A 24822-nucleotide genomic window follows, 5' to 3' on the forward strand; every position below is an offset into this window, starting at 1 on the left:
GTTGCAAGCAACGGACAATTGCATTAAGTATGGTGCGTAATGTAATCAACAACTACATCCTTAGACATAGCATCAATGTTTTATCCCTAGTGGCAACAAGCACAACACAACCTTAGAACTTTCCGTCACTCGTCCCGTGTGTCAATGCAGTGCATGAACCCACTATCGAGCATAAGTACTCCCTCTTGGAGTTAAAAGCATCTACTTGGCCGCAGCATCTACTAATAACGGAGAGCATGCAAGATCATAAACAACACATGTATAACTTTGATAATCAACATAACAAGTATTCTCTATTCATCGGATCCCAACAAACGCAACATATAGAATTACATATAGATGATCTTGATCATGATAGGCAGCTCACAAGATCCGACAATGATAGCACAATGGGGAGAAGACAACCATCTAGCTACCGCTATGGACCCATAGTCCAGGGGTAGACTACTCACACATCACACCGGAGGCGACCATGGCGGCGTAGAGTCCTCCGGGAGATGAATCCCCTCTCCGGCAGGGTGCCGGAGGCGATCTCCAGGATCCCCCGAGATGGGATCGGCGGCGACGGCGTCTCGCAATGTTTTCCGTATCGTGGCTCTCGGTACCGGGGGTTTCGTCACGGAGGCTATTTGTAGGCGGAAGGGCAAGTCGAGAGGCGGCACGGGGGCCCACACCACAGGGCCGCGCGGCCAAGGGGGGCCGCGCCGCCCTAGGGTTTGGCTCCCCGTGGCCCCTCTTCGTCTCGTCTTCGGTCTTCCGGAAGCTTCGTGAGAAAATAGGCCTCTCGGGCTTTTATTTCGTCCAATTCCGAGAATATTTCTTTACTAGGATTTCTGAAACCAAAAACAGCTAGAAAACAAAGAATCGGCACTTCGGCATCTTGTTAATAGGTTAGTTCCAGAAAATGCACGAATATGACATAAAGTGTGCATAAAACATGTAGATAACATCAATAATGTGGCATGGAACACAAGAAATTATCGATACGTTGGAGACGTATCACTCACGCATGCATATGACTGAACAAAAGTCCATTAAGCCTCAATGATTTACATTGCTTCAGAGTTCTTGTATCATTTTTGTGCCTCAGTTAATTTATTTTGCCGCAAGCATGATTATGACAGTTTATCGCTCTCTTGATTTGTCGCTCCCTAGTCTTTTGCTAGCCTTCACTTGTACTGAGCGGGAACGCTGCTCGTGCCTCCAAACACATGAAACCCAAGTTATTCCAAAGTGTCCACCATAAATACCTATGCATGGCATTTCAAACCATTCCAAGTAAATTCTCATGCGCTACCTTTGAAATCTTCAAAATGCTTCTTAATTTGTGTTAATGTTTCATAGCTCATGAGGAAGTATGTGGTGTTTAGCTTTCAACCTTGTCATTTACTTTCGACGGACTCTCATATGGAATAGTGGCACATCCGCTTATCCAATAATTTTGCAAAAAGAGCTGGCAATGGGATTCCCAGTCCCGAATTAATTAACTTAAATAGACACTCCTCCATGGTTTGTGATTGTTGGACGGCACCCGAAGGATTCGGTTAGCCATGGCTTGTGTAAGCAAAGGTTGGGAGGAGTGTCATCATCATAATAAAACTAAACTAAAAAGGCACTCCTTCATGGTATGTGATTGTTGGCAGGCACCCGAGGATTCGGTTAGCCATGGTTTGTGTAAGAAAGGTTGGAAGGAGTGCCACATAAACATGCAAATAATTCATGGGAGCCGCTCTTGGAAGTCCGGTTGGCGAGGTAGTTGGTGTACCCATTACCATTCGTTGACAACAACAAACACCTCTCAAAATAATTTTACTCCTCGCTTTACAAATGAAAAGCTCTAGCGCATGTTAATCCCTGCTTCCTCTCGCGAAGGGTCAATCTTTTACTTTTATGTTGTGTCTCCATTATTTCTTTGAGCACTTTCTTGAGAGCACACCTGTCATTCTTAGTATAATATGCTTGTCTCAAAATATGATTGATTGTGGTATAACTTTGATGCTTTTATCTTTGACAATCACTACTTCTAGTCTTTCTATGAACTCCGGAGGTGCCCGGGCATTTATGTTTTGCCAATCAAATACAGGCAAGCGAGATACCACTTTATCATACTCTCTTATGAACATTGCAATCCTGCTTATATACATGATTCATGATGCTTATTATTAATTGTTGGTACCTCTTCATGATTGACATAGCTGTTAGATGATCTTATTTGCATGTACCTTATTATGAACTCCTCAAGTATTAGCCATATCATGAGAATATATACATCATATGAGCAAATGTGTTCGTGAAAGTTCTTTTATCGCTCGCTTGTTAACCGAATTGCTTGAGGACAAGCAATAAGCTAAGCTTGGGGGAGTTGATACGTCCAAAACGTATCTACTTTCCCGAACACTTTTGCTATTGTTTTGCCTCTAATTTGTGTATTTTGGATGCAACTAACACGGACTAACGCCGTTTTCGAGCAGAACCGTTCCGGTGTCTCGTTTTTGTGCAGTAAATCCAACTTTCGGGAAAAACCTCGGGATTTTGACGAAAGGGCCTATTTTCCCGGAATACCGACGGAGCCGTAAGGACAATTGAAGTGGAGGCCCGAGGGCCCCACACCACATGGCGGCGCGGCCCAGGGGGGCCCGCGCGGCCATGTGGTGTGGCCCCTCGGCTGGCCTCCGACGCCCCCTTCGGACTACTTATTCGCCTCGACCTAAAAACGCACGGGGAGAAGTCGAAGTCGCCGTAAACCCTCCGTAAAGCCGCCACATCGCGAAACTCCGTCGCGGGAGCCGAAGTCTCCGTTCGGCACTCCGCCGGACGGGGAATTGGAGGAGATCATCACCGCCATCACCGCCAACGCCTCTCCATCAACCAGCAATGTTCCCCCCATCCATGTGTGCGTAATTCCCCGCCGTAGGCCGAAGGGGATGGTAGGGATTGGATGAGATTGGTCATGTAATAGCATAAGATTGTTAGGGCATAGTGCCTAGTGTCCGTAGATGGTACTTTTATGATATTGTTGCAACTTGTTATGCTTAATGCTTGTCACTAGGGCCCGAGTGCCATGATCTCAGATCTGAACATGTTATTATTTCATCATGATATTCATTGTTTATGATCTTACCCGCAAGTTGTATACACATGTCGCTGTCCGGAACCAATGGCCCCGAAGTGACGAAATCGGGACAACCGGAGGGAATGGCAGTGACGTGAGGATCACATGTGTTCACGGAGTGTTAATGCTTTGCTCCGGTACTCTATTAAAAGGAGTACCTTAATATCCGAGTAGTTTCCCTTGAGGCCCTGCTGCCACCGGCCGGTAGGACAAAAGATGTTGTGCAAGTTTCTCATTGCGAGCACGTACGACTATAATTGGAACACATGCCTATTGATTGATTAGTACTTGGATACCGTTTTATTATTATCCGCAAATGCCCTGCTATGATTGTTACATGAGTCCATGCAACGCCCGTCATCCGTCCCCGTGCCTACAGTATTTTAATCCTCGCCGTTTACTAAAATCACTACTGCTGTCTTTGTTACTCGCTACTCGTTATTTCACTATCGCTACCGCTATAAAACCGTTACTACCGATAAACTCTTGTGAGCAAGTCCGTTTCCGTGTGCAGCTGAATTGACAACTCCGCTGTTAAGGCTTTCAAGTATTCTTTGTCTCCCCTTGTGTCAAATCAATAAATTGGGTAATACTTCCCTCGAAGACTGTTGCGATCCCCTATACTTGTGGGTCATCAATCACCCTTACTTCAGACAAGACGAACATGCATAGCAACTCACATGATATTCAACAAAGGTGTAATAGTTGATGGTGACGAGGCGGTTCCTCGGCAATGCCCACCATGAGGGGCTTGGGTTTTAGAGAAAGGCGACGACGGAGGTTTCGGGAGCGAGGCGGTACACTACGTACCCAGGTTCACGTCCCCGCGGTGGAGGATCGCTATGTCCTGCTAGCAATCCACTATATGAATATATGTGTACAGGGGGCCGCCATGGGCGCAGTTGTTGTATCTAGTCTAGTTCTAGTTCGCGGGTTGCGATGTCTAGGCGAGTCGCCTCTATGATCTATGTTTCTGATTGTGCCTGTCTCTAAGGGGTGCCCCTGCCTGGCTTTATATATCAGCCAAGCTAGGGTTTACAAGAGTCCTAGTAGGATTCATATTTGAAGTCTTCTTTCCTTGTTGTCCAAGTTGAGGCGCGTGCAGGTCCAGCTTGTTGAGTCCTTGTGCTGGTCCAGCCTCGTAGTTTGCACCGGGTATGGCAATGTCGAGTACCCGAAGGGTTATGCCCACTGATGTCTACGGGAGCTTCTATTCTTGTAGACAGTGTTGGGCCTCCAAGAGCAGAGGTTTGTAGAACAGCAGCAAGTTTCCCTTAAGTGGATCACCCAAGGTTTATCGATCTCGGGGAGGAAGAGGTCAAAGATATCCCTCTCAAGCAACCCTGCAATCACAAAGCAAGAAGTCTCTTGTGTCCCCAACACACCTAATACACTTGTCAGATGTAAAGGTGCACTAGTTCGGCGAAGAGATAGTGAGATGCAAGTAATATGGATGAGTATGAGTGGTAATAGTAATCTGAATAAAATATGGCAGCGAGTAAACATGCAACAAAACAAGAAACAAACGGAGATTCGATGCTTGGAAGCAAGGCCTAGGGATCCCGCTTTCACTAGTGGACACTCTCAACAATGATCACATAATAGGACTACTCTACACCCTCTTGTTGGATGATGAACACCACTACTGTGTAGGATTACAAGAACCCTCAATGCCGGAGTTAACAAGCTCCACAATATTCAATGTTCATATTTAAATAACCTTAGAGTGTAAGATAGATCAACACAATCACACCAAGAACTAACATAGCATGCACACTCGTCACCATCACACTATGAAGGAGGCATAGATCACATCAATTCTTATCATAGCAATAGTTAACTTCATAATCTACAAGAGATTACAATCATAACCCACGCCAAGTACTACACGATGCACACACTATCACCATTACACCGTGCAGGAGGAATAGAATACTTTAATAACATCACTAGAGTAGCACATAGATGATATTCAACTAGATCACATAAAGAGAGAGATGAACCACATAGCTACAGCGGAGCCCTCAGCCTCGGGGGTAAATTACTCCCTCCTCATCATGGAGACAGCGATGGCGGTGAAGATGGCGGTGGAGACGGCGGTGGAGATGACTCCGGGGGCAATTCCCCGCCCCGACAGGGTGCCGGAACAAAGACTTCTGTCCCCTGAATTGGAGTTTCGCGATGTGGCGGCACCCCTGGAGTCTTTCTGGAGTTTCGTCAAGAGGTATCGAAGTTTTAGGTCACGACGGCTTAAATAGGCGAAGAGGCGGAGTCGGAGGGGCCACGGGGTGCCCACACACTAGGGGGGCGCGCCCCCCTTGGGCCGCGCCGCCCTGTGGGGTGGGGCTCCCCTGGCTCCCCTCTCGTCCTTCTCCGGTGCTCTGGAAGCTTCCGGGAATTATAAGGTCTTCGGTCTTGATTTCGTCCGATTCCGAAAATATTTCTTTACTAGGATTTGTGAAACCAAAAACAGCAGAAAACAGCAACTGGCCTTTCGGCATCTCGTCAATAGGTTAGTTCCAGAAAACGCATAAAAACGATATAAAGTGTGAACAAAACATGTAGGTATTGTCATAAAACAAGCATGGAACATCAGAAATTATAGATACGTTGGAGACGTATCAGTCCTATCATATTTTGGCAGAGTGTCATCTCCTAAAATATTTTGTATGTAAGTATTTGTGTAGCAATTATCAATGCAATAAGAAAGACACCCATGCAGGACACTATTAATATCAAGAGCACTCATATCCACCAAAGAAGTTTTTCTCAACAACTCTTCACACTCCAAAAATAATGTAAGTTCATCATGCTGATTAGGAGTGATTTCATCATCACAATACAAATTTGCAGCACTCATGGGGTTCGAATTATCATTGGAGGAGCATTGAAAATTAAAATGACCCACTCTATGGCAAAGTTCACAAATAAAAGGATAGAGGGCACAAACTTTTTCACGAAGATCATCTAGAGCCCTAGACCACTTTCTAGTTTTTTCATTCCTGTGATGGATACAATATTCTTCTTCAATTTTATTCTTTTCACAAGGTCTATGAACTCCACAAAAATTAACATGCTTATAGGAAATAGCATTCTCAGAAGTTTGTGCATGTTCATTGCAATCATTAACAACAATTTCATTTTCCATGCAAGTGTCTTTAAAAGGTTCATGATACATGTACCAATTTGCTTTAGGAACATTAATATGAGAAGCAAAGGTTCTATAATAATCGACCATAATTTGAGGATCAAGACCATATTTAGCACTAAGCTCTTGAAAATCAGCAGTTTCAATGAAAGACTTAATGCATTCATATTCATAGTTTATACCTAGTTCTTTACCTTTGTCGTTCTCCCAATCTTCAGTATTGCTTTGAATTCTTTCAAGAAGATCCCATCGAGCTTCAACCTCCTTGCTTGTGAAAGATCCCTCCAAACAGGCATCTAGATAGTCCTTGTGGTGTCCTCGAAAGCCTTGCATAAAAATTATTAATAATAACATTACGGGGAGCTCATGAATGGGACATTTGAGCATTAATGACTTCAATCTCCCCCATGCTTGGGAAATACTCTCTCCATCACGAGGATAAAAGTTATAAATGTAATTCCTATCAACATGCACTTCATGAGGAGGATAAAATTTAGAATAAAAGAGAGGTACAATTTCCTCCCAACCAATAGATCGTCCATTCTTCGACATCTTATACCATTCTGCAGCCTTTGCCCTTCGAGAGATATAGAGAATAGCTTCCTCTTAACTTGGTCCTTTGAAATACTCGCATTCTCGAACAAATCGCATAATTCATGTATAAAGAGTAAATGATCACTAGGATGGACAGTCCCATCTCCAAAATAGCAATTGTTCATAGCAAGTTCAACAATTTTCATAGGTATCTTGAAAGGAATACTTTCAGCAGGTGGATTTAAAATATCACAAGCATCATTAGAGTTATCGCATATGGGAGATAAAGTATTATCAGAGAAAATTTTCTCCCCTAAAGATGGGAAGCTAAAAACATCATAAAAACTAGCTTCCCCAAGCTTAGACTTCTCCATAGCATTAGCAGTAATTGCGTTCATACTAATAACATTGCTACTATCATGCAAATAAGGTTCCATAGGTTTTTTAATTTTTGCATCAAACAATTCATGTCTTAACTCAAGAAATAGATTAAAAAGCTCACTGTTGTTTTCCATTATGCCTAACTAGTGAAATAAAAACAAGAAACAAAAAGATGCAATTGCAGGATCTAAAGGAAATAGCTTCGAGCACTCACACACTGGCAACAATACTAGGAAATAGCTTAGTAGTCGGAGGATGTGAATACCTTTTACCTTACCTCCCCGGCAACGGCGCCAGAAAATATCTTGATGTCTACGCACGCTTCTATTTCTGTAGACAGTGTTGGGCCTCCAAGAGCAGAGGTTTGTAGAACAGTAGACAAGTTTCCCTTAAGTGGATCACCCAAGGTTTATCGAACTCAGGGAGGAAGAGGTCAAAGATATCCCTCTAAAGCAACCCTGCAATTACGATACAAGAAGTCTCTTGTGTCCCCAACACACCTAATACACTTGTCAGATGTATAGGTGCACTAGTTCGGTGAAGAGATAGTGAAATACGAGTAATATGGATGAATATGAGTGGTAATAGCAATCTGAAATAAAGATGGCAGCAAGCAAACATGTAACAGAACTTGTTGGAAACGGAGTTTCAATGCTTAGAAACAAGGCCTAGGGATCATACTTTCACTAGTGGCACTCTCAACAATGATCACATAAATAAATAAGTTCTCTTCTCTTATGCTACTTTCAAAGACTCTATTGTTGGATAACAAACACCATTCATTGTGTAGGGCTACGAGAGCACCCTCAAGCCGGAGTAAACAAGCTCCACAACGTCATAAAGGAATCACACACGATGCAAACACCGTCACTGTCACACCATGGAGAGTGAATCCGGAGTTCATATTAAAGTAACTCTAGAGTACAAAGTAATAGTTAACTTCATAATCTACAAGAGATCACAATCATAACCTACGCCAAGTACTACATGATGCACACACTGTCCACATTACATCATGAAGGAGGAATAGACTACTTTAATAACATCACTAGAGTAGCACATAGTAATAGTGATACAAAGCTCATGATCACATAAAGATCACATGGGAGAGAGAGATGAACCACATAGCTACCGGTACAGCCCTTAGCCTCGGGGGAGAACTACTCCCTCCTCATCATAGGAGACAGCGATGGCGATGAAGATGGCGATGGTGTCGATGGAGATGACTTCCGGGGGCAATTCCCCGTCCCGGCGGCGTGCCGGAACAGAGACTTCTGTCCCCCGAAACGGAGTTTCGCGATGGCGGCGGCGTCCCTGGAGTCTTTCTGGAGTTTCGTTTTCGTCTCGGGTTTTTAGGTCGCGAGGGACTTTATAGGCGAAGAGGCGGCGTCGGAGGGGCACCGGGGCGCCCTCCCCGTAGGCCGGTGCGGCCAGGGGTCCACCCGCGCGGCCCTGTGGTCTGGGGGCCCTGGGCCTCCACTCCGTCTCCCCTTCGGTGTTCTGGTCCGTCTTGGTGAAATAAGATGTTTGGCTTTCGTTTCGTCGAATTCCGAGAATATTGCCCGAACAGCCTTTCTGGAACCAAAAACAGCAGAAAACATGAACTGGCACTGTGGCATCTTGTTAATAGGTTAGTTCCGGAAAATGCATGAAATCATTATAAAGTGCGAGCAAAACATGTAGGTATTGTCATAAAACTAGCATGGAACATAAAAAATTATAGATACGTTGGAGACGTATCACCCAACGGGATGTTTTAGGATCTACTCCTGCTTCTCTCTATGTTTTAGTTTTCTTCCTTCAATTTATTTCTAAATAGGAAAAATAAAGGTAGGCATCTCAATCGAATTTACGACCACTAAGGCCTACTTTTTCAGATTTGATGACAGATTCTTTATTTGGTGGAGAGATTATATTTTCAAACTGTGTTGTAATCACTGTTCAAAAAATCGGCCGAGATACCGATTTATCGACCGATTTATCGTGAATCGGGTGGTAACCGATAAGATTTTGGCATCTCGGCTAATTTATCGCTGCACCGATATTTCGGCCGATTTTCAGCCCGATGACCGATATTTTGGCCGATTTTGAGTGAAATTTCGCTGAAATTCGGTCTGGCAGTCGTTATTTTCGTTCTATAGTCTTGTAGAACTAAGCATTAGCTCAAAATTACCATTTTTATTGATTCAAATGCAAGGAATCAAGGTAATAATTATGTTCAATACTTCAATATTATCTACACATAGCATATTATAGAAAATTTAGTGCCAAAATTAGGATTTACAAAAAATTAAGCCGATAAATGATCGAACGATAAATCGATTAATCGTCCGATAAGCGATTAATCTCCATTTCGAAGCTGACCGATAAGTTAGTGATTCACGATTTCTTGAACATTGGTTGTAATCCATGTGCCTCTAATCCATACATGTTTTTTACTTATGAGTAAATCCCCATTTTACCGAGGGCATAAGATGAATTGGCTATAATTTCCATATAATATGCAATGAGTATTTGGCCAAGTTTTTATCTTTAATGGGTTTCTATGATGGTTTATGCGAACATCGCCTGCATATTATTTCACCTATATGGGCTCATAGAGCTGCACTTTGATGTAATGATGAGGGTTGGAAGGGATAGAACGACAAAAACCGTCTTCCAATACTTCGACTTGCATTAGTGGGTTTTATGTCGGGGACCAGTGAACTAATTAACTACTATGGTGGGATATTTATGTCTTAATGATTCATATCCTTGCTCATGAAAATGGCTCTAGAATACATCATAGGGGGTATATTTGTGCATATCTATGGTGCACCTAATTTAGGCTCCGCCCTCAGCACTACAAGAAAAGTTGCCATTGGCGACAAATTTCAAGTGCAACCGTGGTTGTTGATTCACCATCCCCGACAACTTTTGCTCTTTCCGTACTGCATCTCAGAACTATTTTTCCTCGTTTTTTGAGACTATCTAGCACCACAAAATCGTGAAAAAAATGTCGCACATGGTGACCCGGCATGTGGTGCATGATGAATTCCCGGGTGCGCTGGCCAAGTCAACGCAAATCCGCACCCCTATGGTTGTAGTGCCTAGATGGTAGCGTCTCTAGCGTTGTTTTTTTCAATCGCGCCCTCTCGTTTACATTGTCCGATCAAGCCGTTTACCCTTCTAGCTCATTGGTCCTCCATGTCATCCTCTCCGAAAGATAAATGTTTCCTTTCTTGGATTTTTTATCCCTAATTTTTGGCCAATTGACCTTTTCTTTCGATTCCCTGTCGCTTTTGAAATGTTGAGGCCGATGTTGCAAAATGGGACCCACATGTCATCCTCTTTTTGGCCACTTGCCATTTTCTTTCGATCCCCTTCCGATTTGTTAACGTCGAGGACGCTGCTGGTAGATCAGTCCCACATGTCAGCCTCTCTGAACTATAAATGTTTTCTTTCTAGGATTTATTTTTTACCCCTAACTTTGGACTACTTGCCTTTTTCTTTGGTTCTCCTACCGCCTTTGAAACGTTGAAAACGCTGTAGGCTCATGGGTCTCACATGTCATCTTCTCTGAACGATAAACCTTTTCTTTCTTGGATTTTTTTAGAAGTGATTTCTGGGTACTTCATTTTTTCTTTGGATCCCCTACCGTCTTGTTAACGTTGAGGACGCTGCTGCAAAATGAGTCCCACATGTCATCCTCTCTAAGTAACAAATGTTTTTTTGGATTTTTTTCACTCGTGGTTTATAGCAAATTAACTTTTTTTTGGATCCCCTGCCGCCTTCTTAAGGTTGAGGCGGTTGTTGGCTCATGGGACTCATATGTCAGTCTCTATGTGAAAAATCTTTCCTTTTTTGAATTATTTTTAACCCCTGACTTCTGAATAGTTGGCCCGAGGGGTTTCGAGCTGAATGTTCAGTGCGCGCTGGATTCTGTACGTGATGGAGAAAACACCATAGCCGAGCCACCGATCTGAGTATATCCAACTTTTGGCCCCGCGATGGGGGTTTGCTCCAAGAAATTTTCGGGGCCAAAGTTTTTTTCGGGATCTGCACGGAACTCGATCTACGTCCGCATACTAGCGTTTTTTATCCGATTTCGGGCCAAATGGGGTATCTGGTAGAGATGCTCTAAGATCGTAGCAAGTCCAGTTAAAGCTATGAATATTCTCTGAACTCATCATGTTTGAACATTACCGTAATTTTTTCTGGCAAAAGAAACAATGCAAATGCAAACGTCTATAGCCGCTCCAGAATCTCCACCAAATAGGGCCCAGAGCTATACAAAGCCCACATTCCCCAAAAAGCTATCGTATGCCTAGGCAGAATATAATCTCGCCAACATGGGCCGAACCAGGTGCTCTAGTGACCGGCTGGAATAATGGGCTCCGAGCAGACCCTCTCACGCTAAAAAGGGCTAGCACAGGCAATCGATAAACCTTAGAGTCGAGGCGGCGTCGGCGGCGGCGGAGACGAACGAAAAGGAAATCGAGGAGAAGGCGAAGGACGATGTTCCGGCGGGCCGCCGGTTCCCTCGTCGCACGTTGGTTCTCGCCACGCGCGGCCCCAAGGACGGCTCCTCCTGCGCGTTCTCTCCAACCCTCAAGCGATCGCCATTACCGCATCGGTGAATGGCTTCTTGATGCCTATTTCTATGCCGCGGCTGCGTCGGCCGGTGCTGGTATGGCGTTGGTGGCTCGGCATTTCATGGAAGGCACAGGTTTTGGTCAATCAGCTGCTGGCAAGGTAACTGGGTCCAGGAACAGGAAGGAGGTGACTGTCAAATACAAGAAGCCGGACATGGAGGAGAGGTTCGAGCGCTGGATCTACAAGAACAACAAGACGTACCGAGACGAGGAGGAGAAGGCTATGCGGTTCCAGCGGTTCAAGGCCACCGTCGAGTGGATCGAATCGCAGCCCCTGGATGTCCAGGAGGGGTACTTTCCAGAGATCAGCTATTTCGCAGACAATACAGAGGAGGAGAATCGGTTTATGCTGGCCCGTCCGCACGGATTTGACAGGGACAATCCAGAGGAGGAGATGGTCAAGGCTGTCTTGGCCAAGCAAAGAGGAAGGAGGCTAGGCATGAAGCAGGGCGACACACGGGCAGCTCAAGTCTCTGCCTAGAATGGTGTCTGGTTGGTTAATAATATCGGGTGCAAATCAGGTGGCTGGTGTAGTTAAAATTATGATGCTTGGAAACTACTTTAAGTTTGCTGCTATCTTAATCTGAACCATGTGTGGCTGGTTGTACTAGTTAGAATTAAGTAGCTTGGGCGCTCCTTGAAGTTTGCTGCTGTGTTAACCTGAATCATGTGATGAAGAACAATGTTGTTTGCTTGATTGATCCTGTAAAAAAAGAATATTACCTCGTACCGGTTTAGAGGGTAATTACACATTTCGGAGAATAAGATTAACCTGAATCATGTAACTTCTAGCTTGGCCTGGGTAGGGTTATGGACGCTACTAGTTATCTTCAGAATTCTTAGTTCCATTTGTATCTTGTCTGTACCTGAGCGTATTTGATTTTCTGTATAATTTAGATCTTTGTATTGTATATTTGTATTCTTAACTCGTTGGAGTCGTTGTCGTTGTAATATATGTTTCTTGTGAACTCTATTGTAAACTTGTTGTAATGTTACTGCGCGTAGTAATTCCTCTTGCATCATGATTTGTCGCGCACGTCGTGCAAGAGGGCGTCTCAGAATCGATATTGTGCGGATTTCAACGGAATCCTTATGGTACCGATTTTGGAACGTCACATATGACCTCTTCAAAAATATGACCTCCTCTTCAAAAATATGACCTCTTCAAAAAGAACGTAGTCCAAACTAGCAACACCTGAGCTCCGGCTGGTTCTTCAGGCAATCGCAGCTCATATGATGAGAGTGCCTATTTCTAGATCCCACTGGCTACGGCGGAGACTTGTCATGTTGAGTCAGCAAGCACATCACATAGGAAGCGCAGTTAAGAATTCAGAGGGTACAAAAAGTAGTGAAGCAGCAGCCACAAGTTGCAACAAATATCACTAGGAACACCTGCCATTTTGTGAAAAGCTCTAAGCAAACCTAAAAACACGGTCGCAGCCAAGCTGTTTTATTATCCAAACTATATACATCCATAAGTTCCTTACGGCGATACATCATGCTTGCTTTCTTATACAAACGTAGCCGCTCTCTGAAGTAAGCAAGTATTCTGGAGTACAAGGGACAAAAGATAACGGTCGTTCTCATGCCCTAACTCCAAAGGCAGGTTTCGATGAACATTGACGTGGCCACTGTAACCACAAGTGAGGTAGTGTCAATCGGAACCTCAAGCAAAGATGCAGCTCGAGAAGTGTAGTTCTACTTTAGACTTGATGCACAGCTCAGGGATTTTGACAGTGCATGCAGCGACTCAGATCTCCATGATTCATGTACACCACATGCTTCCACCTCCGATAAAGGAGAAAAGCCTCCAAAAGCCGCAGCGGAAGAAACTTTACCTGCCTCAGTGCTTATATGCTCTAACTAGAGCAGCTCACACATCGAAACAAAATGTCCTCATCATGCCTGACCAATCCTGAAGAAATTTCGAGAAATATAGGAATTAGGTGTCAAGTAGTTGAACAGAGAAGAATAATACTAGGAAAAGCAGATTAGGAAGTTCAACGTGGGTGGGTGGGAATGAGAAGGAAACCCCAGCGGCCTCATAAAGGAAGGTTTCAACAATATGCATTGTACACATATAATGTTGAGGTGTCACAATGACTTGATAATCATTTCTAGTGCATTATTATATCATATGTAAGAAAAGCACAGTATTCATGTTGCCATGTTATTGTCGGTTCCTAATTTGTCATATCGGAAAATCTGATTGCCCCAACAACCATATGTGACCCCACCAACTAAACTGCAGAGAGCTAGACTGTCATGGTCATAATTAGCACAAGAACACAAATTACCTTGACTTCTGTGAAGCCAAATCCTTTCTCCTGCCTTCTTGAGTAACCACGGTTCTCCCAACAGATGAAATGTTTGGCTCAGCTAATGGGTTCGTAACAAATCCACCCTGAACTCCAAATTTCTGCCTTTCCCACTTATAAGAACTCCTGCTTCCTTCCGAGCTGTTTGGAACACTGGAGGGAGAAAACCTGGAAGAGTTTCTACCAGCATGGCGCCTTCTCCAGAATTTTGGGCTAAAAATGCAGCAGCTGTTCACACGAGGTTCACCGTGTGACATCCTTTCTGAAGAAACGGCTAAGTCACGAGATATCTCATCCAGTGCCATCTCTAGCCCATGGACCCTTGTCTCCAAAGAATTCATGCCATTCTCAGATTTCCCCATGAATTTCTGATTAAAACATGAAATACAATGTCAGATAAGATGCCAAAACACATGTAGGATATCAGAAACTTGTCGCGTGAATTACTGCTTATAAAGACCATGGTGAATAATGACTACGTAGGAGTGTAGGAGTATAGGACTTGCAATTTCAGATAGCAATTAGTGGAAGGCAGGTGCAGGTCAAATTAGCAAACAAACAAATAAATGATACATTTGGATGGTCAGAATCGAAATAATTGCAGATTTAAGGCACTGTCATATAGGCATGTCTTGTTCCTGCCCAGGTTTCCTCTATAACATGACGTTACTCAATGTCACACGCTGTGAACAAATATATATTAAAGAAATTTATACTGGAATAAATGCCCCCTCTTTGCACAACCAACACAAATGTTTTTACTGAATATCCCAACAGACGGCCATGTTAGGCGTAACTAAACTTGCCTGAAGTTCACTCCCTTGTAAAATAGGCAACACAAATGAGGATAATGTTACTTATTTAACCTCTCCGGACTACCTCAAACAGCTAACATTCTAAACCTGCTCAAACAGCAAACATGCTAAACCTGCTCAAACAGCTTGCAGTAGCTACTTTTGCCCCTTAACATGAAGGTTTAGGGTCATAGTTGAACTTTGAATTGTAAGATGGAATAATTGCTAACATAGCAAAGGAAAATCACCTGGAGAAGGTCTAGTAAACCAGTCTGCTGTTTTTCAATCTGAAGCAGCTGCGTCCTGATCTCTGATAAGCCCTCATCTTTGTGACCTGACTGAAACCTCTCCGGACCACCTTCAACCTCAGAAATCTCTTCCAAGTTACCACCACCTTCATATGGAACAACTCGCGAGCCTGCTTTCGCTCCAACCGACTTGGCCACCCTCTCTTCACCGCCCTCAAAAAGCGTCCGCCTTGCTTCCAGTCTTGACCTCAGATTACTTCCTTTCAGAAGCTTCTCCTCCGTCACCTCTTTGATCGGGGTGGCATCAGGTGCGATGGCAATGTCAACCTTGTAGTCGCAGCTCTTAGCTTGGGCCACCTTGCGGTGTGTAGGTGGTGAGAGCTTCTTGTTTCTGATGGATGAGGGGCTGGGCCTTCTTGTGACACTGGGTGACACATCAGGAGGAGGTGACCTGCTTGTCGGCAATCTGCTCTTCCTCGACGCCGATTGAACTGAGTTTGAGCCTAAGGAAGCAGCTGGATATCGCCCATCACTTGCACTCCCTGTTTGGTTCCAAAATGATTTTTTATCAGAACAGAAAGAAAGAGTAGCTCATGCTCAACTCTTTCATAATTTTCCTCTTCAGAGAAAAAACGCATAATTATGTGGCTCTTTACTACTAGCAGCACACTCCAAGATTAAAGAAACCCTTGGTCTCTTTTCTGGCAGCAGCAGCACACAAGATTCAAGAAACCAAGCATAACAGATCTGCACAAGGAACAACCAAAACAAGAAAAGAAGAGCATGTTGGACATTAATGCAGCATCACCTGCAAGAGAAGACCGTCGTTGTGACGGTGACGCCGGTGCGGTGCAGGAGGATGATTCTTCCTCTTCAACGTCCGGTATCTCCTTCCATGCCTCGATCATCTTGCTCATGGACTCCCGCACAATCTTGACCTACATTGCAAGAAAATCACCCGGAAAATCTGAGATCCAGAAGAAAGATGTCGCACCGCGCAGATCCGTCCAGCGAAACGGAAGACCAACCTTGTCGAACCGCCTGGCCTCGAAATAGGCAACGCAGGAGGATTTGTGGGTGGAGAGAAGATCCTTGTATTCCAGGGCCAATGCGGCGAGCGCGTCGGCGGCGGCCTTGCGGGCAGCCCAGTCGTCGCTGGCGATTGCGTCGCGGAGGCAGGGGATGGAGGCGGTGGCCTCAGCGGCGCCGGCGGCGGCCGCGGAGGCGCCGATGAGGGCGATGAGGGCGGGCCTGGCCTTGAAGGCGTTGGTGCGGAGGAGCTTGAGGAGGCGGGGCTGGAGCCTGTGGAGGTAGGCGGCGAGGTCGGCGGCGGGCGCCGCGGCGGCCTCGACGGCGGCGGCTGCGGCGAGCGCGGCCGCGAGCTGCGCGCACTGGTCCTGCTCGTGGAACAGCGCGTCGACGAGCGGGGAGAGGGCGGTGGAGGCGGACGCGGAGGCGGCCGCGGCGGCGCGCGCGGCGTCGACGAGCGCGGCGCGCACGGAGGAGTCCTGGTCGCGCACGCGGCGGAGCGCGGCGGCGAGGACGCGCGGGACGAGCGGCGCGACGGCGTCGCGCGGGTGGGAGGAGGTGAGGAGCGCGAGGAGGCGCAGCGAGTGGCGCCGGAGCGGGGTCTTGTCGGTGGGGCGCGTCTCGGAGATGGTGGAGATGAAGGCCGGGAGCTCGTCGGCTGCGAGGGAGCGCGCGATGGCGTCCAGCTCGGCGGCGGCCATGGCCTCCGTGTCGCGGTCGGAGAGGCGGAGGAGGCAGCGGTTGACGCGCTGCTTCAGCGGCTCGGCGGGGCCGCGCGGGGCGGTGCCCATGGCGCGAGCGCGAGCGGCGGGTGGCGCGGTGGAGTGGCCTGCCTCGGCCAGGAGTGGCGCGGAGTTTTAATGGCGCTCGCGCGCGGGGTGGGAGGCGGCACCGAGGAGTGGCATGGAAGCTACCGAGGAGCAGGAGCTACGGCGGAATAGGTGGCGGGTGGGGAGCAGTACCGTAGGAAAGGAAGAGGGGATTCAGGATTGCGCGTGTATTTATGCTTCTCTTTTGTTTTATCTTTTTTTAGCCTTTCTTCCTTTTCTGCTTTCTTCCCTTTACATGCATCATCGAGCAACTTTGTATGTCTAATCCACTTGTATGGATTAAATTGATCACTTCTTATGTTTTCTCTTCAAGGACAATACTAATGTAACTCGTGCAATACGAATATCGGTTTTGCCAAATCCCAGTTGATTAGATTTAGGGCTTCTTTGATTCATAGGATAGGAAAATTATAGAAATAGTTAAAACATAGGATTACGATGTAATGCTTAGTTGAAATCTATAGGAATATGAGTTCTCTTTCATTATGCCAACGAAATTTTCCACGAAGTATGACGTTATGTTTTTTTTTTCTATAGGATTTGCACTACAAGATTTCTATATAATTATTTTCTATAGGATATGTTCCTATGAATCAAACAACTAGTGTAGGAAAAAAATCTCATCGAATCTAAATCTTACACAATAATATACAAATCATATGAATCAAAAGAGCCCTAAAAATGTGTTAAAGTATAATTGTGAAAAATTATAAAATTGCACTTTTCACTTAACGGAAGATGTGTTTTTCTTTCCCAATAGACCAAGACTTTGAAAAATTCTATTGCACACATAGACGAGCCAATAAAATATACTCCCTACGCGACATTCAACCGACTATACATGAATAGTTTTTTTTTCGAGGTAGACGGGGGAAAAGACCCCACCGGTTGTTATTCAAACTCGAAAGCGGCCAAGTAGCCAGTCCATGTACACAGGAGGGAAATACAGGGGGGGGGGGAGGAGAGTTTTCCTTATTCTATGTAACAGCTCTAGCAAGAAAGCTAGACCGGAGCCGGTCGAGTGGCTCCCGGTCAGATGGGCGGAGACGCCACCTCCAAAGAGAGAGGTCGTCGCCGGCCCGACGGAGGGTCGAAGCGGTAGAGTGGGCCACTCCATTGAAGACGAGGTCGTTCCTGGACTTCCAAATGGACCAGAGAACGGTCGCGAGACCGAAGTGCCATGCGCCCGTGGGTGTACGGGGGGACCGGAGATCCCAAATAGAGAAACCGCCGGCCGGGATTGGGACGTCCGGGGCAGCCCGAGAGGTCGGCAGCCTGCGGGACGGTCGAAGAACAAGTGGCGCCCTGTCTCAGGGGCACCGCAGGAGGCACATGCGGAGGAGGAGGCGCACCCTTTGTGGAAGAGGTTCACCCGGGTGCTTACCCTGTCGATGTCGAGGAGGTACGCGAAGATCTTGACCTTGGTGGGTATCCTGAGAGACCAGGTCAAGCAGGCCACAAAGTCAACGGACCGCGCCGGCGAGAGGGCGCGGTAGGCCGCACGCGAGGAGAAGGAAGGCGCCGACGGCGAGTCGATGGAGCGGCGGTCGCCCCCCTTCGAAAGCGAGGTGGTGTCGATGAAGCGTGGCACAACCCGGAGCTCCTCCTCAGCAGCCCCAGTGAGGCGGCTGCGGAGGTCCAGCCCCGGCAATACCACCGCGGCCACGGAGGCGTGGGGGCGTGTACTGTGGGAGAAGAGGGCGGGGAAGCGTGTCGCGAGCGGCTCCCCCGGGAGCCACTTATCCGGCCGGAAGGAGGTGGAGCGGCCGTCCGCCACCGCCACTCTAGTAATAGAGCGGTAGAGCGGGAGGCACGCCGCAACAATCCTCTCCAAGAAGGAGGGGGAGGGCGAGGGGTCTCCAAGGTCGCGGCCTGTGTGAGAGAAATACCAAGTCTTCCAAGGCAGGTGGTTAGGTTGATGAAGTTTATGGATAAAATTGAGGAGCAAGCACCTGTTCTGCCGGTGGAGATCCTTGACGCCGAAGCCACCCTCCTGCTTAGACAACAAAACTTTATCCCAAGCAATTAGACAGCGAGCACCAGAGCACGAATCCTTCCCAGTCCAAAAAAAGGCACGGCGCCTCTTATCAATACTCTCAATGACCCCACGCGGTAGAAAGAAGGAACACATGTAGTAAGTAGCAAGATTATTCAGAACAGCATTACACAACACAAGTCTACCCCCAGCAGACAACAGATGCGCGCGCCAGCCTGAAAGTCTACGGTCGAAGGAGAGGAGGAGAGGGGCGAAGGCCGAGTTTGGAAGTTTGGTGGGCGAGAGGGGCAAGCCCAGGTAGGGTTGCGGGAAGGAGGAGATGGGGCACCCTAAGATAGAGGCCATAGCAGAGGCGACAGTCGCCTCCGTGTGCATGGGAATGAAGCAAGATTTGTGGAAATTGATCGCTAGCCCAGTGGCCAAAGCGAAGTCATCCAGGACTTGCTTGAGGCAGATCGCAGCCTCAAGGGAAGCTTGGCAGAGGATCAGGGTATCGTCAGCGTATTGAAGGACCGGGCACGGGGTATCGGGGGAAATGGGGTGGGCCAGGGAGCCGGAGGTCCAGGCACGGCGGATAAGGCGTTGCAACACGTCCGCCACAATGATGAAAAGGTAGGGGAGAGGGGGTCACCCTGACGAAGGCCGTTTCGACAGCGAATCCAGCGTCCGGGAACACCGTTAGCGAACGGCGATATGCCCGGTGGCAAGGATCATTTCCATCCAGAGGCACCAGCGTTCATCAAACCCTCTTGCCCTCAAAATGGTGAGGAGGCTAGCCCAATTAACCGAGTCAAAGGCCTTGCGGAAGTCAATCTTGAACACGAGGGTGGGGGCGCGTCTAGAGTGGCAGCACCGAAGGAGATCTGCCGCGTAGACGATGTTCTCAGAAATACGTCTGCCGGAGAGAAAGCCGGTTTGGTCAGCATCAACCAGGGTTTGGATGGCGGCCTGCAGCCTCGTGGTAACCACCTTCGTGATAGCTTTCATAACACAGTTCTGGAGCGAGATGGGCCTGAATTGAGATGGATGAATGGCGGCATCAATTTTGGGCAGGAGCACCAGAAAGGCACGGTTGATACGGGTGAGGTCGATCGAGCCATCAAAAAAAGAGGAGAAAACCTCCAAGACGTCCTGGGAGATGGTCGCCCAAAAAGTACTATAGAAGGACGGGCCAAAGCCATCGGGGCCAGGACTGGAATTTTTGTTCATAGTGGTGAAAGCAGTTTTGATCTCGTCCAGCGTGAAGGGAGCGGTGATCCCTCCCGGTAGGGCACATGTGTGAGGGTAGAGGGCCGAGACATCAAAATTCCAGGTGACCGGGGTGACAGTCCCAAGGAGGGTAGAATAGTAGGAGTGGAGGATAGCGGCTTTTCCGGGGTGGTCCGAGGTCTCCGTCCCGTCCACCGAGAGGAGCGGGATGGAGTTGCGTCGGAGCCGGCAGGTGGCGGAAGCGTGGAAAAATTTGGTGTTCTCGTCACCTTCAAGGGCATAGCGCACCTTAGCTCTTGTCCTCCAGTAGAGGGAATTTTCCTTAATAGACAGGTGGAGAGCATCCATAGTAAGGGAGCGCAAGAGCTTCTCAGGGTGGGTGAGGAGGCGCCCCTCCTCCGGAGAGGTCGATCGGGTTAATAAGGAGGCGGCGGTCCTGTTCTCTTTGGGAGCAGGGGGAAACCCGACGAGCCCACCGCTTGCATTTGGTACGGCAAAGTTTAAGACGAGAAACAAGACGCGCAAGTGGGGTCCCTCCGGAAAGTGGAGTTCCACGCGCCGAGAGATAGAGGCACGGAAGCGTTGATGGAGGGCCCAAGAAGGTTCATAACGGAAGAAACCGCCTCTGGGGATCCGAGAGGAGATTTTGGCCATAAGGGGCACATGGTCGGAAGTGTCGCGCGTGACGGAAGAGAGGGCGGAAGAGGGGAAGCGGCCATTCCAGGCATGGTTAATGAAGACCCTGTCGAGCCCATAAGTGTAGGGTTGGCACGCATATTCGACCAGGTGTACTTGCGGTCGCGAAGGGGAAGCTCGATGAGCCCGAGAGTGTTGATAGTGTTGTTAAAGAGCTCGGCCTCCGAGGACGAGAAGTTTTCATTGTTCCTATCCGCGGGATGGCGAGTGAGGTTGAAGTCCCCGGCGATGATCCAAGGGACCTCATCTCCAGGGTCGTGAGTCGCGAGGTCCTGGAGGAACTGGGGCTTAGCGGCCGTCACACAGGGGGCATAAACATTGGTGAAACGAAACCTACTGTTATCACTGTTGACAGTAAGGTCCGTGGAGAGGATGTGGCGTGACGCGGAGGAGTGGGCCAAGGAGAACAAGGAGCTGTCCCAGGCAGAAACCAGCCCTCCGGAGGCGCCAAGGGCATCGACAGATTCAAACGAGCGTAATGCAGAGGGGAGGAAGGTGGCCGCTTTCGAGGCAGTCAAGGGCCCAAGTTTAGATTCCTGGAGCCCAACAATACTGGGCCCAGCAGAGACTAGATCAGATCGCACAGCGTCACACTTATCGCTATCTCCTAGCCCACGCACATTCCAGGAGCCTAAAATAAAACAGACACTCCCATTCATTTGATTAAAGAGGCAGGCACCTGGGTACATGACAGAAAACCGTTGGCGTGCAGCTTCCAACACAGGCCTAATGCCAGAGACAAGGAAAAAAACAAAGAAAAAAAGGGGAACAACAGCTCCAGGGGAATCCCGACGCAGCGGTTGGAGCGGAAGCAACAGCTAGGCACGCACAGGGACGGAGGCGGTCGACGAGCACAATCTACACCACCTAAGCGGTGGATTGGCCGCCGCCGGATGCCCGAATGGGGCGTCATCATGTGGAGGGAGAAGGCACCTCCACGCCGTCGACGACAGCCGTCGTGGTCGACGCCGCACGCCACCGCCGTGTCCTTCGGGCGCGGGAGCGGAATCGGGTCGGGGTCGGACAAGCCTCCAAAGCCCGCCGCGGCCGCGCCTGCACGCAGGGCCGGCGAGCCACCGGTGAGGTTGTAGCGGGAGGCCTTGGCCGCCTTAGCCTTGGACAGGATGGAGACGAACTGGGGCGCCTCCTTCTCCGCGAGACGAGCACTCCTCCGAGCTTTGAACGCCGAGTCTTTTGCCCGCTTGCGACGCACGCGTTGCTTGCGCGCAGCATCCTCATGCACAGCATCGGGGGCAGCGTCAGCGGGGAGGTCGACGGGGTAGTCATCAACGGGGGCACCCAACGGCGGCTCGTCACCACCCACGCCGCGTTCTGGTTGGAGCGGGGTGGCCGGCAGCTGGAGAGTATCATACCACTGCAACAAGAGGGGTTTAACCGTCAGGGATGGGCTGGAAGGAAGGGGAGAAGGGGGCAGGAGCAAGGTAGGAACTCGGGATGCGTCAAGGCCGGTCTCGTGGAACCGGGCTGCCATCCTCCGCGCGAGGACCCGATCCCAAAGCTCCGTCGGTCCGGCCATGCTCGCAGCGGGGCATGGGCGAGTTCGTGTCCGCCGGCGAGCCATCAAGAGAGGCGAGGGCAGCGGCTCTGGCAAGATCTTCTTGGCGCCGCGCCACGATCCTCCCCCATAGGCTGAGGACGGATGAGGCCGGCGGCAGCGAGGCAGGTGGTGGAGGGGATACGGCACGGACAGAGACGTCGTCGATGTCGCTCATCCGCGCCGACCGGGGGTGCTCGCCCGCGCCCCGGATCTCAGCCGCGCAAAGAGAGCAGCCGTAGTGGATGCAGCCCTCCGCGTCCCCGTCCTCATCGCACCTCCAGGCCTGCCCGACACGGAGCTTGACCACGGCAGAGCTTGTGCCGAAGGCGTCGCGGACGAGGAGCGCAGCGGGCACGTCGGAGATGCTCTCGAGCTTCATCACCAAACGCACAACGGAGAAGTCCAGCTCCTCAAGGCACAGCTGGTCAATGCAGCAGACGTGGCCAATGGATCGGAACGCCGTCCTGATCCCGCGCTCGTCCCAGTGCTCGAGCGGGAACCCGGTGGCCGTGACGTGAGCAAAGGTGGAGAACGCCCAGGCGAAGCGGTTGCAGCCATCCTCTGGACGCTCGAGCCTGATGCAGTGGCCCTCCACCGCCAGCGGGAAGCGAGCCATGGCCTCCTCCCTCTCCGCCGGCGTGCGAAACACCACGAAGAGGGCTCCGTAGTCGCTGGCGGCAAGCCCAACCTGGGGGTTGCCACCGCCTTCCTCCAGAGCACGGCGGAGGAGGACAGCAGACGCCGCTGCAGGAGGCTCGAGGATGGCGTACGCGAAGCGCTGCGCGCGGCTGATGCCATCAGAGGGGGGCATGAACACTTCCGCGTAGTCGCCGCGCGCCCTGGCATCCTGGGGAGGCGCATCGGGCCGAAGGGGAAAAAAGGTGGGCGGGCCCTTGTGCCGGAGGACAGCAGGTCCTCCGAGGCGGGAGGGGCTCGCCGGCGTGGTGGACGCAGGGGAAGCCATGGGCACTCCGCGCGGATACGGGTGACGAGGGATCACCTCGGCAATGCCTACATATTGTAGACTAGGGTTTTCGGGAGAGCGACGATGGAGATTCCGGGGTCGAGATTAGGCACACGACGTACCCAGCTTCGGGTCCCCTCGGTGGAGGATCCCTACGTGCCGCTAGCAATCCACTATATGAACACAAGTATCTTTACAAGGTGCCGCCCTCGGCGTAGCTATGTTGTCTATCTCTATGTTTATCTGTTGTGCTCCCTCTATTGGGTGCCCTGGCTAGCTTTATATATGCAACCAGCCTAGGGTTTTACAAGAGTCCTAGTCGACTACTTCTTCGGGTTGCCTTGTTGGGCCTTCTCCATATTTGGTCTTCTCCATATTGGGCCGAGCCGGTATACTAATAATGGGTACCCGAAGGGTATGCCCATGTCAGTAGCCCCCGAGTTTATAGGGAAGTCGAAGACTTGCGTAGAAACTCCAAGCATAACCATCTCCGAAGTCGAAGAAAATACAAGGCGAGGTCCATGTCGTAGATCATGTGTAGCGTAGATGATGTCGACGATTCTCGAAATTGTTTTTCTGTCGGTGCGCGGCAGCGCTCCCGATGGGAGTAGCCCCGAGTCTATGGGCAAGTGCTTGCACTTAGGCATAGACTCAAGTTGTACTACTCGATGAAGAACTTAACTATATTTCGGAAGACTTGATGAAATCCATGTGCTCCCGATGGGAGTAGGCTCCACTCGAGTCGTAGAATCGAGTTGAGTCTACAAACCTTAATTGCCGTAGATGCCGTCGAAGTTATCTTTCTATCGGGTGCGCGACCAGCGCTCCCGATGGGAGTAGCCCCGAGGCTACAGCCAAGTGTTTGCACTTGAGTGTAGGCTCAACTTGCTTGTAATTGACTCCACAATTTTTCCTCTTTCTTATCGGGAGGGTGAACAATACTCTCGATAAGAGTAGCCCTCGAGCCTATGAGCGAGTGCTTGCACCTAGGCATATGCTCAAGTTGTACTACTCGATAAAGAACTTGACTATATTTCGGGCGCAGCCCTCTTTTTATCAACTTCAGGCCGTTGCTATTTTTATTTGACATCCATATCTATATTGTACAGGGATAATGGTAATTGGGGCTAGTTCATCTGACGGATCAGGTACTAGTTAACTGCTCTAGTGGCAATCCGCAAAAACCTACTTCAAGATCACGTCCCTGGACATGATCTCGGGATATCGGTGCAAACTTCGACAGGTGCCGCTTAAGGTCTTACCATTCGTCGAGTCCCGGTCATATTTATCGGGTACCTAACGCGTCCGTTAGGATTTTTCTTCGTATCTGTTGATACGGAAAAAAGTAGCAGAGCGCAGTCTTTGGCGATG

At 48.9% G+C, this 24822-nt stretch overlaps 1 protein-coding gene across 1 annotated transcript; it reads right to left on the minus strand.

The window, feature by feature from the left end:
- Positions 1-14102: 14102 nt before the first annotated feature.
- Positions 14103-16989, minus strand: LOC124688293 (TORTIFOLIA1-like protein 3). Its single transcript, XM_047221985.1, has 4 exons — positions 16198-16989; positions 15978-16107; positions 15170-15711; positions 14103-14495 (listed from the first exon to the last, which is right to left on the minus strand). Exons 1-4 carry the CDS (start codon positions 16987-16989, stop codon positions 14103-14105), a joined length of 1857 nt encoding a protein of 618 aa, XP_047077941.1.
- Positions 16990-24822: the final 7833 nt, after the last annotated feature.

Source organism: Lolium rigidum, chromosome 2, assembly GCF_022539505.1.
Source record: "Lolium rigidum isolate FL_2022 chromosome 2, APGP_CSIRO_Lrig_0.1, whole genome shotgun sequence".
In the NCBI taxonomy this organism is placed as follows: Eukaryota; Viridiplantae; Streptophyta; class Magnoliopsida; order Poales; family Poaceae; genus Lolium; species Lolium rigidum.

Coding starts and splice junctions, on each gene's coding strand:
- LOC124688293 (XM_047221985.1), bottom strand. CDS start 16,989: ATGGGCACCGCCCCGCGCGGCCCCGCCGAGCCGCTGAAGCAGCGCGTC. Junction 15,712..15,977: donor ACGACGGTCTTCTCTTGCAG/GTGATGCTGCAT, acceptor GGAACCAAACAG/GGAGTGCAAGTGATGGGCGA. Junction 14,496..15,169: donor GTTTACTAGACCTTCTCCAG/GTGATTTTCCTT, acceptor TGTTTTAATCAG/AAATTCATGGGGAAATCTGA.